The sequence below is a fragment of the Astatotilapia calliptera genome, chromosome 14 (assembly GCF_964374335.1).
Source record: "Astatotilapia calliptera chromosome 14, fAstCal68.1, whole genome shotgun sequence".
Classification (NCBI taxonomy): Eukaryota; Metazoa; Chordata; class Actinopteri; order Cichliformes; family Cichlidae; genus Astatotilapia; species Astatotilapia calliptera.
Window position 1 is genome coordinate 25,174,017 of NC_137435.1, and position 14,814 is coordinate 25,188,830.

At 46.8% G+C, this 14,814-nt stretch overlaps 2 protein-coding genes and 1 long non-coding RNA gene across 3 annotated transcripts in view; 1 reads left to right on the plus strand and 2 right to left on the minus strand.

Moving 5' to 3' along the window:
* LOC145420235 (TOG array regulator of axonemal microtubules protein 1-like) overlaps nucleotides 1-14,814 on the plus strand; it is a 321,547-nt gene that overhangs the window by 65,199 nt on the left and 241,534 nt on the right. The gene's annotated exons all lie outside the window — the stretch shown is intronic.
* Nucleotides 4,829-14,814, minus strand: part of LOC145420236 (uncharacterized) — a 210,664-nt gene continuing 200,678 nt past the window's right edge. The window contains exon 2 of the long non-coding RNA XR_013901554.1: nucleotides 4,829-5,137. This is a non-coding gene — a long non-coding RNA (uncharacterized LOC145420236). The remainder of the gene's footprint in view (nucleotides 5,138-14,814) is intronic.
* LOC113018073 (uncharacterized) lies at nucleotides 9,685-12,876 on the minus strand. The gene is made up of 2 exons (XM_080288718.1): nucleotides 11,513-12,876; nucleotides 9,685-11,069 (listed from the first exon to the last, which is right to left on the minus strand). The coding sequence occupies exons 1-2, from the start codon at nucleotides 12,723-12,725 to the stop codon at nucleotides 9,892-9,894; spliced, it is 2,391 nt and encodes a 796-aa protein (XP_080144844.1). The 5' UTR covers nucleotides 12,726-12,876; the 3' UTR covers nucleotides 9,685-9,891.

The following is a 14,814-nucleotide window of genomic DNA, read 5'->3' on the forward strand; positions in this document are numbered from 1 at the left end:
CATCAGAGATGATGCTGAGCTGTGTGATCCAACTCTTCCTGATGAAGATGATGAGGATGATGATGATGAAAACATGAATGAGGACGATTATGATGAGGCTGATTTAATGGAAATTGACAGCTGTGAGAAAAATGCACTGAGTGAAGCACAAAATATAAATGAACAGGACATTGACATGTTACCCTGTGATGGTGAACAATCGCATGAACAGATGAGAGATGATTCAGAGCAAGCAGATGGACTGACTAATGGTGGTTTTGCACTCGAGTCCTGTTTGCAGCCCCCTGATGTGGCTGAGGAGATATTATGTTTCAGTGAAGGAATCTACTCTGTTGCTCCTGCAGAGAGAAACAATCCAATAAGTTTTTTCAAAACACCTAAACTGGAGGCCATGGCCTTCCCTGTGCAGTTTCCTACAGGCCAAAACACACTTGATGAAAGAAGGCTGATCAAAGTATCCCCCAGTGGGTATTTCAAATCAAGACTTTTCTGCATTGATGATCGTTTTGCCAAAGACACAAACTATTTATTCTTTGCACAGTTTGTGACTGAAATACACTTGGCTACATCCAGCATGACAGTACAGTTAAGGAAGGCAAAGCCTCTGACCAGAGATGGTAGAAAAATAACCTCAGGCATGTTACAAGATAAACATGAGGTGGAGAAACTGGTGCGAAATAAAGATGCAGTGAGATTCATGCAGCCTCTGAGAGGAACCCCAGCCTATTGGGAGAAAACAACAAGAGATCTTTTTGCCATGATCAGACAGTTGGGAACTCCCACGTTCTTTTGCACATTTTCAGCTGCTGAAATGCGCTGGCCTGAAGTGATCGAGGCAATAACAAGGCAGCAAGGTGAACAAGTGAATTTTGAAGGACTCGACTGGTCAGCAAAGTGTGACATCCTGAGAAGCAATCCTGTCACAACAATGCGCATGTTTGACAAGAGAGTTGAAGCATTATTCAGAGATTTACTCTTATCTCCCGCAGAGCCACTTGGCAAAGTCATTGACTACTTTTACAGAGTTGAGTTTCAGCACAGAGGAAGCCCACACATACACTGCCTCCTGTGGGTAGAAGGTGCTCCTGTGTTTGAGGAGGATGATGAGCAAACTGTTCTTGATTTTATAAACAAATACATCACAGCTCAGCTGCCTGATCCACATAAACAACCTGAACTGTACAAAAAAGTAACAGAAGTGCAAAAACACAGTAAGAACCACACAAAGACGTGCTTTAGGAGTTTAAGCTCCGGGTGCCGTTTTGGTTTTCCCAAACCACCCTGCAATGAGACAATGATCACAAGACCCAGTGAGGATGATGCACTGGAAGTAGAAACGGCAAAGAACAAGCTCAGACCACTGAACCAGCTGCTGAATGAACCTGAAACTGCTTCCATGAGTTTAGAGCAGCTCTTGGAAAGATGCAAGTTGACACATGCAGAATATGAGAGATACCTGAATAAAATGAACATGAGGAGTACGATCATACTAAAGCGTGATCCAAAAGACTCTTGGATAAACGGCTATAATCCACATCTGCTTGAAGCCTGGAACAGTAATATCGACATAAGCTTTGTTTTAGATGCTTTTGGTGCTGCAAATTATTTAATGAAATATATATCAAAAAAAGAGGGCGGGCTATCTGAGTACCTGAAAACTGTCATTGAGAACTCCCATAAGGACAGTGTAAATGAGTGCGATGAAATGAGAGCCGTCATGCAGGCATATTCAAAGAAGCGAGAGATCAGTGCACAGGAGTGTGTTGCTCGTGCATGTGGTCTTCACATGAAGCAATGCTCACGTGCTGTAATATTCATTCCAACTGATGATAATCCTGTGAAAATGAGTCGTCCCCTGTCAGTTCTGGACAACACAACACCTGAGTCTTCCAATGTTTGGATGACATCTTTGAATGACAAATACAAAGCCAGACCTGAAACACCAGAGTATGAGGAGATGTGCATGGCAGACTTTGCTGCTACTTGCAGGATTGTCTATGGCCAACAGAAAAAAGGTAAAGATGTTTTGCCCCTTCTCAATGAGATGGGGTTTGTGCAAAGGCGCAAAAACAATAAGCCTGCTATCATCAGATTTCACCGCTGCTCACAAGAAAAACATCCAGAGCAATATTACGGAAGACTGCTTAAACTGTACCTTCCTCATCGTTCAGACCACGAACTGAAAACACCATCGTTGCCAACCTATCAGGCTTTCTATGGTGCTGGCTGTGTACAGCTGCCAGGTACTGACCGTCTTGAGTACGTGCAACACATTGTCAAAAGAAACAGAGAAAAATATGAGAAAAACAGTGAGGAGATCGAGAGCGCTGTTGAGGAATATGAGCAGAACAGAGGTGTGACTGACGAATGGTGTAATCTGGCACCTGAATCAGATCTCGTAAGGTTGCCACTTGTCGAACAAGAAAGAGAGCGAGACAATGAAAATGAACAGGAAGATGTGCCCGACTACAGCCGTCAGGCTGATGCTTCAACAGAAGTCAGAGCCATCAGGGAACCCCCTGCTATTGATCCCACATTGTTACGTCAGATGTTTCAAAATCTGAATAAGAAGCAAGCCTGCATATTTTATGCAGTTAGAGACTGGTGCATTAAAAGAGTCTGTGCTCTAAATCCAGAGCAGTTTTTCTTTTATATTAATGGTGGTGCTGGAACAGGAAAATCACATCTTATCAAATGCATCTACTCAGAAGCATCTAAGATACTGAGCAAAGTGCCCAGATATGCAGACGACGTTGACATATCAAAACCCACTGTCCTGTTAACTGCTTTCACTGGGACTGCAGCTTTTAACATTTCTGGAACAACACTGCATTCTCTTCTCAAGCTCCCGAGAAGCTTAAAACCTCCCATTCAGGGACTTGGCAATCAGCTGGATGAAGTCAGATCAGAACTTTTGAATGCTGAAATAATCGTCATTGACGAAGTGTCTATGGTGTCAAGACATCTCTTTGCATATGTAGATGCAAGACTCAAACAGATCAAAGGGACTCGGAGACCCTTTGGAGGCATGTCAGTCATTGCTGTCGGAGACTTCTATCAGCTACCCCCAGTGCGACAGTCTAAACCTCTCTGTGTGCACGACCCGTCCGAGATCGACCTGTGGCGGGAGCATTTTCAGATGATCACTCTGACTGAGATTATGCGTCAGAAAGATGATGTTGTCTTTGCTGAGATGCTGAACAGAATTCGTGTAAAAGGAAAGTTGGATGAGCTTTGCGAAGCAGATAGAGATTTGTTGTTACAGGCCATAACTGAACCAGCCCATTGTCCGACTGATGCATTGCACATTTTTGCAACTAATAAAGAAGTGGATGCACACAACTCTTCAACACTGGCTCTGCTCCACACTCATATCATTGACATCCATGCAGATGATTATAGAAAAGATCCTAGAACTGGCAGAATGGCACTTCAAGACAGACCGTTGAAAGGAGGTAAAAACGAGTTACCAGACACACTGAAAGTTGCAGAAGGAGCTCGTGTCATGCTCACCAGAAACATTGACATACAAAATGGTTTGGTTAATGGAGCTTTTGGAAAACTACTTAGAGTAGTTCACTCTGAAAACGACCAACACATCATCAAACTTGGACTTAAAATGGATAATGAGACATCTGGAAAGAATAACCGCACACCAGCAGACGACATGGTGTACATTGAGAGAGCAGAGGAGAATCTGAAGCAGAAAGGAGTGGTACGAAGACAGTTCCCAGTGAAGCTGGCCTTTGCATGTACAATACATAAGGTACAGGGTATGACAACTACATCAGCTGTTGTCTCTCTTAAGAGCATTTTTGAGCCCGGCATGGCCTACGTAGCTGTCAGTAGAGTGACGTCTCTCAGTGGACTGTATCTTCTTGATATGGAGGAGAAAAAAATATTCACCAACCCAGAAATCACTGCAGCACTTGAGAACATGAGACAAGCCAACCTTGATGACATGATGCCTCTTCTACACGTGAGACAAACCCTCAGCAGGTCAGAGGTTTTCACCATTGTTCATCATAATACAGAGGGACTGCCAGCTCACATTAATGACATCAAAAGTCACCATGAATTGTGTCTAGCAGATGTTTTGTGCCTAACAGAAACACACCTGCGGGGCTCTTTTGTCGCAGAGAGTCTCCACTTGGAAAATTACAATTTGTTCAAACGCAACAGACACCTGTCCTACACAAACTTTCCCCAGATGGCAAACAGAAGTGGTGGTGGAGTTGCTGTTTATGTGAAAAGTGACATTCAAGTGCATGAAAAACAGTACATCCATAATGTAACTGACCTTGAATTTCTGGCTTTAAAGGTTGAAGCACCAGTCAGTGCTCTGATTGCAGTTGTATACAGACCTCCAGACTACACTCTGAGGCCATTCCTGAAAAACCTGGTAAGCCTATTAGACTCATTGGAGATCATGGACTGTCATCCCATCATAGTTTGTGGTGATTTTAATGAGAATGTTTTATCCAGTGCAAACAAACCAATCATGGAGTTGTTTGAGTCTAGGGGATACGCACAGGTCATCACTGCCCCTACCACAGAGAAGAACACACTGCTTGACCTAATTTTCATTTCTCAGCCAGATCGATGTCTCCATTTTGGAGTCATGAAGACATACCATAGTTACCATGACCCAGTATACTGTGTATTGTCCTGTGATGATTCATGATCTAGATCTTTGAATACAGTAAGTAATTTCTATATTGTTGAATGACTTAAGAAAGTAGAGCGATATTTAAAAGTTGACGCTCTGCATTGCAGTATAATGGTTGAATTGTTTACATAAAATACAATTACATGAATTAAGTAATGATATCAGTAAAAGATGACAATTTTATTTATCACAGAAAATCTAAAATTCACTAACAGTAACCTATAAATGTCAGAAAAATCAAATATAGCAGTTTAAAATGAATAGTGTAGGCATATCCTCTCTGCAGCCAGGCTTCAACATCCTGCCAGGCTGCCCCAGTCTCACTGTGGCTGGGAGGGAGGGAGGGTGGACCAGAGGATTGCCCACACAACACATAAATGTTCAACAGCTTCTTCATTGTTTCTGAGAGAACAATAATGACTAAAGGTTGCTTTTTAAAAAAACAAACAAACAAACAAACAAACAAACCTAATTACAGCAATAATGACAGTTAAGCCACTTTATGTGTGCCTCTATTTTGAAATACTATTTACAAAAATGTTATTATTTTGGTTTGTTATAAACTTTAAACTTTTTCAAAAGTATACGATTATATTTTTGGACAAATCTTTCGATGAAACATACATTTTTATGAGCTTTTATCATGTTTCGGCCAGTGCAATCATCAGGGTGGGTCTGGGTTGATAACTGCACATTTCTGGCCAGAAATGTTTCAGCAGTGTTACATAAGTAGTACATATGTAACACTTGCTTTCTATTACCAGCTGATACCCTACATTTGTATAGACATTGGATGGTGTGAGGTTGGGGAGTTGAGTGGGGGGGGGGGTTTACGGTGGGAGCTGAGGGGGGGGGGGGGTGTTAGGTTTCCTTTTTTCTTTTTCTTTTTTAAGAGAGACACAGTCCTCCTGTGTCTTCTCCAAGCTTCACATGTAAGATCCAACAGTGTGAAGCACATAGCAGCTAGAAACTGTAATGCCACAGATCAGAGAGGCTTCATCATCACCATCTTCATCGCCGTACGATCAGAGCGTGAGACTTCACATCTGGAGCACAGGAGACATTCTGTGATAAGTCCTCCTTCTAGCTTGTCCCACAAGCAGTCGGTGAGATTTACTCACAACAAAAAGGGTTAATGACATAATTTCCATGAAAACATGTATTCATTCTTTGTAAAGTGTTTAAATTGTGTTTTCACTTGACCTTAGGAGTGTTAGAGTGTATTGTAATGTCTGTACTCAGGTGTTTCCCTCTGTGATCCATCCCCATCACAGCTGAGACACTCAGGACTGAACAGACTGCACAGTTTCTGTGACCGAGCCTCCAAAACACCTTCTTTGAAACCACTCATGATAGAAGGGCTTCATATTTGCAGCAGCACTACTACAGGTATTCAGTTTATTACAGGATGTGTTTGTTTCTTAGGACCAGCTCTGAGTGCACACTACCTAACATATACATCTTTCTGTTCATTACAAACCAACTACTCTGGATCATATGGCCAGTTGGCAGGAATGTTGCTGCAGGAAAACATCCCTGGAGATCACCATCATTGTCAGACTGACTGTGCCTCCTCTGTGCAGTGTCAAGATCCTCTCTAAATGAGTGTGTAAGTTAACATTTTCATTATTTTATTCCCTTTGACAAGACAAGTATCACTGATATTTACATTTACAACTACATATGTTCCCGTTTTCTGCTCTTCTTTTAAAGTCCTCAGCTATCCTGCTTCTGTGCTGCTTGCCACACATCAAACACTGGCCGGATGACAGGGAGGATCCACTCTGAAGTCACTGGACGTGATGAGGATCATATGGGACTTCATAGTTTCACAGAAACATTGTGCTCTGTGATTACAGGTTTTAAATGGACATAATGACTGCCTTTCTCTGATCAACAGGCTAAAGGATTGTTTTCATTGTTAGTGCTCTGTACAATGTATGCTTATTTAGTATTTCATCACAGAGCAAACCTTTATTTATTTAACATTTTTTTATTTTGTTTTAATGTTGAATTAACTGTAGGGATTTTTTTAAGTGGGCACTTGGGATGTCATATGACCAGAAATGTGGTAACTGGAATTCAACAGTATGGAAGAAAAAATCTGCTGAGAACGAAACACATACAAAAACCCCCAAGAAAATTCAAATTCATTCCATGTAATCCAATCTAAAACATTTTAAACTGCTGAACAGCAACACAAACAGTGTTAAAAAAACAGTGTTAACAGAATGATTATGATGATTTTGTACCAAAGTTTCAGGTCACATGGCACACCTAGTGTGTAGTGTGGGGTATCAGCTGGTAAGTATAGGTTTTTTCATATTTGTGTCCTTAGAGTTTAGATAGATAAAGCCTTGTGTATAATAATTAGTCATAACCACAACTCAAAGTCAGGGACTAACTAAATTTGGGACTTTGTGTCTGAGCCCAGGTTAAAACAATGTGTAAAAAAGCATTTAGTGGCATGGCTGAACAATGCTGTATTGATACTTATTTATCCATGTTCACAAAAAGGACTAATGTGTTTATTTGATTATTTGCATGTGTTAAACTGTGTCACCACCTTAGGCTTTCATTTGAGTTTACTCACAAATCTCTATACAGTTCTCTTTTACCACTGTGTGGACTCTGTTTACATTAAAACATAAAAAAGAATGAGTAATAAAAAGATGTGTAGACAGATCAGAAGATTAAGTAGACCGATAGAAACAGCTGTTCAGCCATGTTCTAAGAAACCAACACAATTTAAAGGTTCAGGATTGTGGTTTTAAAAGTTGAATTTTCATGTATTTCATATGTTGCTCATTATTTTTTATTTAGTTATTTAATTTAGTTATTTTTCTTTATTCTACCAGTCCTTTTCAGAAAGAAGCTGTAAAATATGACTTAAGATTTTTATGTTATTTTCTATGACATACAAAACAAATTGATGTATGTAATACTATTAAACATGATATACACATGTGTATATGTCTGAAAAACATCATGCTGTATATTAAAGTTTGTATTTTCTGCAGAATGTTTGTTCATCTTTTAAGTTCATTTCAATTAGAAGAATATGAACTTTTAATATTCATTTTCTGACTCTAAATTTTCTTTTGTCATTACTCATCTTTTTATTATTTACATTTTAAACATGCTTAGCTTTTTCCAACTTCTTCTGTGTGAACATCAGCTTTCAAAAGTTCTGCACTTTTATTTTCAGGTTAAAAATTCTGTATTTTCCAGCTCATTCAGATTTTTAACTTAACATTCAGCAATTAATTCATTTCAGTGCATACATTCAGATTCAAGCATTCACACTGCAGTTTCTTCAGAAAATGCACTTTCTAGTTATTATTATTATATTTTATTCTGTATTCCGTACGTTTTTTGTAATCCTATAACTTCAAAACCGTTCAACTTAGAAAAACCATTCAAACACCGTTAGATTCCTATTCTTTTGGACAACACTGCTTCTATTTTTCATATTTTTAACATTTATATTTTTAATTTTATTCAACTTTATTCAACAAAAATTTATAATGTATTTCAATGGGGAGACCCTTCAAATCCTCATTCAACTTACTCATTTTTAAACTCTTACTACTTCCACATACATTGACATAGAGCCACCATTCAAACTTTAAAACGAAGACAAGACATTCAACTATTCAACTTGTATTTATCTTTTCAATATCTATTATACTTTTTCTTCAGTTCCAGTTTAAGTTTCATGATGTTTTTTCACCCGTTTCAGAGTTTATAATGGGTGTGTATGGGACGGAATGTTGGGGCTAGAGTGAGACAGCTCAACTGCTAGAGTGAGAGGAGCAAAAAAATTAATCTTAAAATCTTTTTTAAAACTGCTGCTGTGTCCACAGCGTTTGCTCTACAGGTATGATTTTACCCTCAAAACGTAGCCATGGCTGTCCTCTTTCATCCAATGTGTTTACTATTGTACTAGGTGTTATGGTTCTTTCATAAATGTCACCAATGCACAGCCTCCTCCCTCCAACTCTTCCATAGACTCTAATGTTAAAATGGCTCAGAAGGTTGGTTTGAAAATCAGAAGAGCATGGTGTCTTTACACTGTCACCACGTCCATATAATAAACTCCACAGGCATGAAAACTGAGAATTCGGTAGACTAGAAGCTGCTGTCGCTCACGGTGAAAGAATTTTGTCAATACGACTTTTACTTTTCATTTGGGAACGATTTGTTTCGGCCTGACTTTTCTGTTCATTTTAAGCAGCAAAAGTGAGGCGCATGTCTGTGTACGTGTGTATGGAGCCATTGGGTGCGGTCACTATAGCAACCAGGCTCACACCTGCCTGCTTAACGAGCTCTGCCTGCCACTCTGCCAAGATTCATCTTAACCCTTGTGCGCCCGCCTGTTCTCGGGGCGTGGGTCGTGGTGACCCCCCGAGGTGTGTGTGTGTGTGTGTGTGTGTGTGTGTGTGTGTGTGTTGATGATGATGAGTGTGTGTGTGTGTGTGTGTGTGTGTGTGTGTGTGTGATGATGATGATGATGATGAGTGTGTGTGTGTGTGTGTGTGTGTGTGTGTGTGTGATGATGATGATGATGATGATGATGATGATCCTGATGATGGTGGTGGTGGCGATGGGGGGTCTTGGTAACCCCCTGGGGGGGGGGGGATATGTGTGTTTTATGATGATTAGCGTGGGGGTCGCTAGGACCCCCTCGGGCATATGTGATGATGATGATGATGATGATGATGATGATAGGTTTGGGGTCACTAGGACCCCCCCCGGGGGGGCATATGTGATGATGATGATGATGATGATGATGATAGGTTTGGGGTCACTAGGACCCCCCCGGGGGGGCATATGTGATGATGATGATGATGATGATGATGATGATGATAGGTTTGGGGTCACTAGGACCCCCCCGGGGGGCATATGTGATGATGATGATGATGATGATGATGATGATAGGTTTGGGGTCACTAGGACCCCCCCGGGGGGGCATATGTGATGATGATGATGATGATGATGATGATGAGTTTGGGGTCACTAGGACCCCCCCGGGGGGGGCATATGTGATGATGATGATGATGATGATGATGATGATGATGATGATAGGTTTGGGGTCACTAGGACCCCCCGGGGGGCATATATTGTGTGATGATGATGATGATGATGATGATGATGATGATGATGATGATGATAAGGTGGGGTGGGGTCGCTAGGGGACCACCGTTGGGGCGCTTGTGTTATCACGGCGTCGGTGGCGTCCGGGGAGCGGCGTCGCGGGAAGAAGAAGAAGAAGAAGCGGCGCAGTTGGGACAGTACGTGACGGCGCAGTTTGTACACACGTGCGCTCGGCACTCGCGGCACAGGATCTTGGTCTTGACGTCTTTGCTCCTGGGACACACGCGGCACCTGCGCCTCTTGACCGGAGAGGAGTCGCGTGGCGTAGCGTTGTTGTTAGAGGCTGCCTCGGCGGTAGCGCCTCGGGCCGCGACTCTGCCTCCTCCTCCTCCTCCTCCTCCTCCCGGTCCTCGCGCTAAAGCCGCCCTGGCTTCGAGCATGGGGCGCGCGAGCGCTTTGCCCAGTCGCTCGAGGAAGAGCCGTCGTCTGTTGAGCTTGCCCGGCATCCAGTCGGGGTGAATTTCCCTCCACAGCACGAACGCGTTGTAGGCCGCCACGTCGACCATGTTGTGGAAAAGGGCCACGGGCCACCTGCGGGTCTTTCTCCTGCAGCTGTACGTGCTCACGACCTTGTCCAGGTTGTCCACTCCTCCCTTGGTGCGGTTGTAATGCAGCACCAAGGGCGGTTTCGCGCCGCTTCTGTTGCTGCTGCTGCCGCCGCTGCTGTTGCTGCTGCTGCTGTTGCTGATGCGGCGGCTAGGCCGGGGCTCGGGGCCGGAGCGATGGTGGTAATAACGAGGAGCTGTGGTGAGGAGCAGCACGTTCTTGTTCTTCTTGGCCACGTAGGAGAGGATGATCGTGTCGGGCCCTCCTCCTCCTCCTCCTTCTCCTCCTTCTCGTCCTCCTCTTCCTCCCCCTCGTCCCGCGGAGCCGCCGAGTAACACGGATTCGACGGAGCCCACGGCCCTGCCCTTGACGCAGCGCAGCTCTCTGGGGATCTCGGGTCTGTTCGACCGCAGAGTGCCCAGCACGGTGTGGCCTCTCTCGCGATAGAGCCTATCGGCGAGCTCGCGCGAGGTGAAAAAGTTGTCGCACGTGACGTTGCGTCCCGGAGTCAGTCCCTCGGTGAGGTCCACGACCACTCGAGTGGCCAGGTGCTTTTCGGGAGGGCCGCGCTTGTCGGGCTTGCCGGTGTAGACTTGCATCTTCCACGCGTAGCTGGAACGCGCGTCGCACGCCACCCATATCTTGATCCCGTACCTGGCCGGCTTGCTGGGCATGTACTGTCTGAACGGACACCGTCCTGATGGATGGATGGATGGAGAGAGAGAGAGAGAGAGAGAGAGAGAGAGAGAGAGAGAGAGATGTGGGAAAGTGTGGGGGGAGATTGGGGCAGAAACGCAAGGAGAAGACATTCAATTCAATTCAATTTTATTTATATAGCGCCAAATCACAACAAAAGTCGCCTCAAGGCGCTTCATAGATACAAAGACATAAAGAGTCATAGACTTCATAGCTTCATCGCTTCATAGACATAAAGACATAAAGAGTCATAGACTTCATAGCTTCATAGCTTCATAGACATAAAGAGTCATGCGAAAGCAGCACAAACGCGGAACCCAACACGAGTATGCAACAGAGCAGCGAGCTAGCCCGTTTTCGTCATTCCCGCTCCTATTCCTCCTCTCTTTCCCCCAGTCACACACACACACACACACACACACACACCACATAGTACGTACGTACCTCTGAACGGCACCAGTCTCTCGTCGACGGTGACCTCCGGTCCCGGGCGGTACATGGCGGGCAACCTCGCGCACCACTCGTCCCACACGGCTCTGATGGGGGCCAGTTTGTCGTAGCAGCTATCGCCCTCGCCTTCGCCTCGCCCGGCCCTTCTGGTCTCCCTGTCGTCGAAGCGCAGCGCGCTCGAGTAGGCTCGAAAGGTCTTGAGCGGCATCGTGGCTCTGAACACGGACCTGCCGCTCTCGGCGTCCCACAGGCTCTCGCAGGCCTCTCCCCGGGACCTGTACACGCCGGCGAGCACGAGCAGCCCCAGGTAGGCTCGGAACTCGACGCGGCCCATGGGCTTCCATCCGTCGATGGCGGGCCTGCGCCTGCCCGCTTCCAGGTTGGTCATGGCGATCACCGAGTCCTCTATCTCCGGCGGGAAGTAGGCCATGAACGCGGAGGCCTCGTCTCGCGCCGCCGCCACGGCCTCTTCGGTGGGGCCTCGTCCCGGCGGGTCGAGGTCGTCGTCTTCTTCTTCTTCTTCTAATTCTAATTCTTCTTCTTCTTCTTCTTCTTCTTCTTCTTCTTCTTCTTCTTCTTCTTCTTCATAGTCTTTGTCTTCTTCATCGTCATCGTTATAATCATCAGCGAGGACGTCTTCTTCTTCTTCTTCTTCATCATCATTGGCGAGGATGTCTTCTTTTTCTTCTTCATAGTCTTTGTCTTTGTCTTCTTCTTCTTCTTCTTCTTCTTCTTCTTCTTCTTTTTCTTCTTCTTCTTCTTCTTCTTCATCATCATTGGCGAGGATGTCTTCTTTTTCTTCTTCTTCTTCTTCTTCTTCATTGTCTTTGTCTTCTTCTTCATCTTCATAGTCTTTGTCTTCTTCTTTTTCTTCTTCTTCATCATCATCATCATCATCATCGGCGAGGACGTCTTCTTCTTCTTCTTCTTCTTCTTCTTCTTCTTCTTCTTCATAGTCTTTGTCTTCTTCGTCATCGTCGTAGTCGTAATCGTCGGCTACATCAGCGTCGCGAGTTTCACCGACAGCGCCGCGGCCGCGATCGCGCCCAGGATCATGAACGCCACCTGCAGCGCGGCCGGCGTCGTCCTCTTGCCAAATCTCCCGAGTCCCCCGTCCCGGTGGGTCGGCGCCTGCTTCTTCTTCCTCTCCCTCTCGGCGGTTCGACTCGCCTTGCGAGCCGCCGTCCTGGCAGAGTTGCGACGCCATTTCGTAACCGCGATCGTCTTCCTCGCAACTACCCACCCCATCGTTTTCGTCCTCCTGATCCTCCGAGTGGCTCTCCTCCTCCTCGTCTGCGAGCGTTCGGGCCGTCGGGTCGTCGTTGTCGTCCCCCTCGGCCTCTTGCTCCTCTTCCTTGCTCTCGTCCTCCTCCAAGTTCTCCTGTAGCTGCTGCTGCTGCTGCTGCCGCTGCTGCCGCTGCTGCTGCTGCTGCCGCTGCTGCCGCTGCTCTTGGTCTTCCTCGACCCCTAGCCCTCGATAGCGAAACGTGGCCGGTCGCAACAACGGAGCCACCGGAGCCGACCACGCAGCGTACGCCAAATGCGATGGCGATGGCGACGGTGATGGTGAGCGGGAGGAGGAGGATGAGGAGGAGGAGGAGGACACCGCTGGCGATTGCGATCCGCCTGTACCACCGACCTTAGTGCTCTTTGGCTCCCACGGTCTAGTGCGTGACATTATCTTCTTCTTCTTCTTCTTCTTCTTCTTCTTCTTCTTCGTCTTCTTCTGCTTTCGCCGGGGTGTTTCTCGACCACCTTTTTACAAGACTTTATATCTCTCTCTCTCTCTCTCTCTCTCTCTCTCTCTCTCTCTCTCTCTCTCTCTCTCTCTCTAATCCCATCCCATCCAATCCCCATCCCATCCAATCCCCATCCCATCCCATCCCCATCCCATCGGGGGGGGGGGGGGGGGAATCTCGCGACCCCAACCTCCTCCCTCCCTCCCTCCCTCGGCGGGGGACCCGCATCCCCCGAGCCCGCCATCCCATCCCATCCCATCCCCATCCCATCGGGGGGGGGGGGGGGGGGATCTCGCGACCCCAACCTCCTCCCTCCCTCCCTCCCTCGGCGGGGGACCCGCATCCCCCGAGCCCGCCATCCCATCCCATCCCATCCCCATCCCATCGGGGGGGATCTCGCGACCCCAACCTCCTCCCTCCCTCCGCGGGGGACCCGCATCCCCCGAGCCCGCCATCCCATCCCATCCCCATCCCATCGGGGGGGGGGGGGGGGGGGATCTCGCGACCCCAACCTCCTCCCTCCCTCCGCGGGGGACCCGCATCCCCCGAGCCCGCCATCCCATCCCCATCCCCATCCCATCGGGGGGATCTCGCGACCCCAACCTCCTCCCTCCCTCCCTCCCTCCCTCCCTCCCTCCGTGGGGGACCCGCATCCCCCCGACCCCGCCGCTCTCCCCCTGGCGGGTGCATCAGGGTTAACAGCGGCCTCCGTTGGCCGCGCGCCATAGAGCCTGCGCGAAAACGCTCTTATTTCAGCGAGGAGGATCGCGGTCGCAGACGGAAAGGTGGGGCTCGCGGGGGATACCTGGGGATACCTGGGGATACCCGGGGATACCCGGGGTATCTGGACCACGGACCTGCTTGGCACTAGTGGGATTCGATCGTGGTTACTAGCATGTCAATCGCACTGATGTTGTGCGTTGTGTGCGACCATTTCTGTGCATCTCTCGATGCGGCGCTCGGTCGACAGAGACACTAACTTGTGTGACAGACAAAAAAAAAACAAACGCATGGTAGAACGATATCTTTGCATCCACTGCTCTTTATTCCTCGTCATCATCACATTACATTCTATTGGAAGGTAGCAAATGGTACGAGACAGATAACGACACAGACAACGGTGCACTCTCGATTGACATAAGACATTACTCGACGTCCGCTGTCCCGTTCCACCGCCTTGGCGAAGTGCTTTGTTGGGGATAGCTGCGACTGTTCATTGATCGTGATGGTGGTTACTTGGTTGCGGTGGATCGAAAATCCATTCGTAGTGCTGGAATACGAGTCTCGCCGTGTTTGTTCTGCGCCGTGCCGTTTCGTGGGCTACGTCGGGAGCGTAGCGGGCGCTGTTTGCAGCATTACAAGCGGCACATGTGCACGTCTTGTCGAACGGAGCCACGGCTTGAACCGCTGCATTTCTTTTGTATCTGTCCCAGTACTTCTCGGGTGAACCCTGCACTGGTTCGAGGCGCTCTGTTGTTCCCGGTGTCGATCGCACCTCCTGTACATGCTCTTCGAGCGTACCGTGGTCTGCTTGGGAGAGGCGAATCCTCTTCTTCT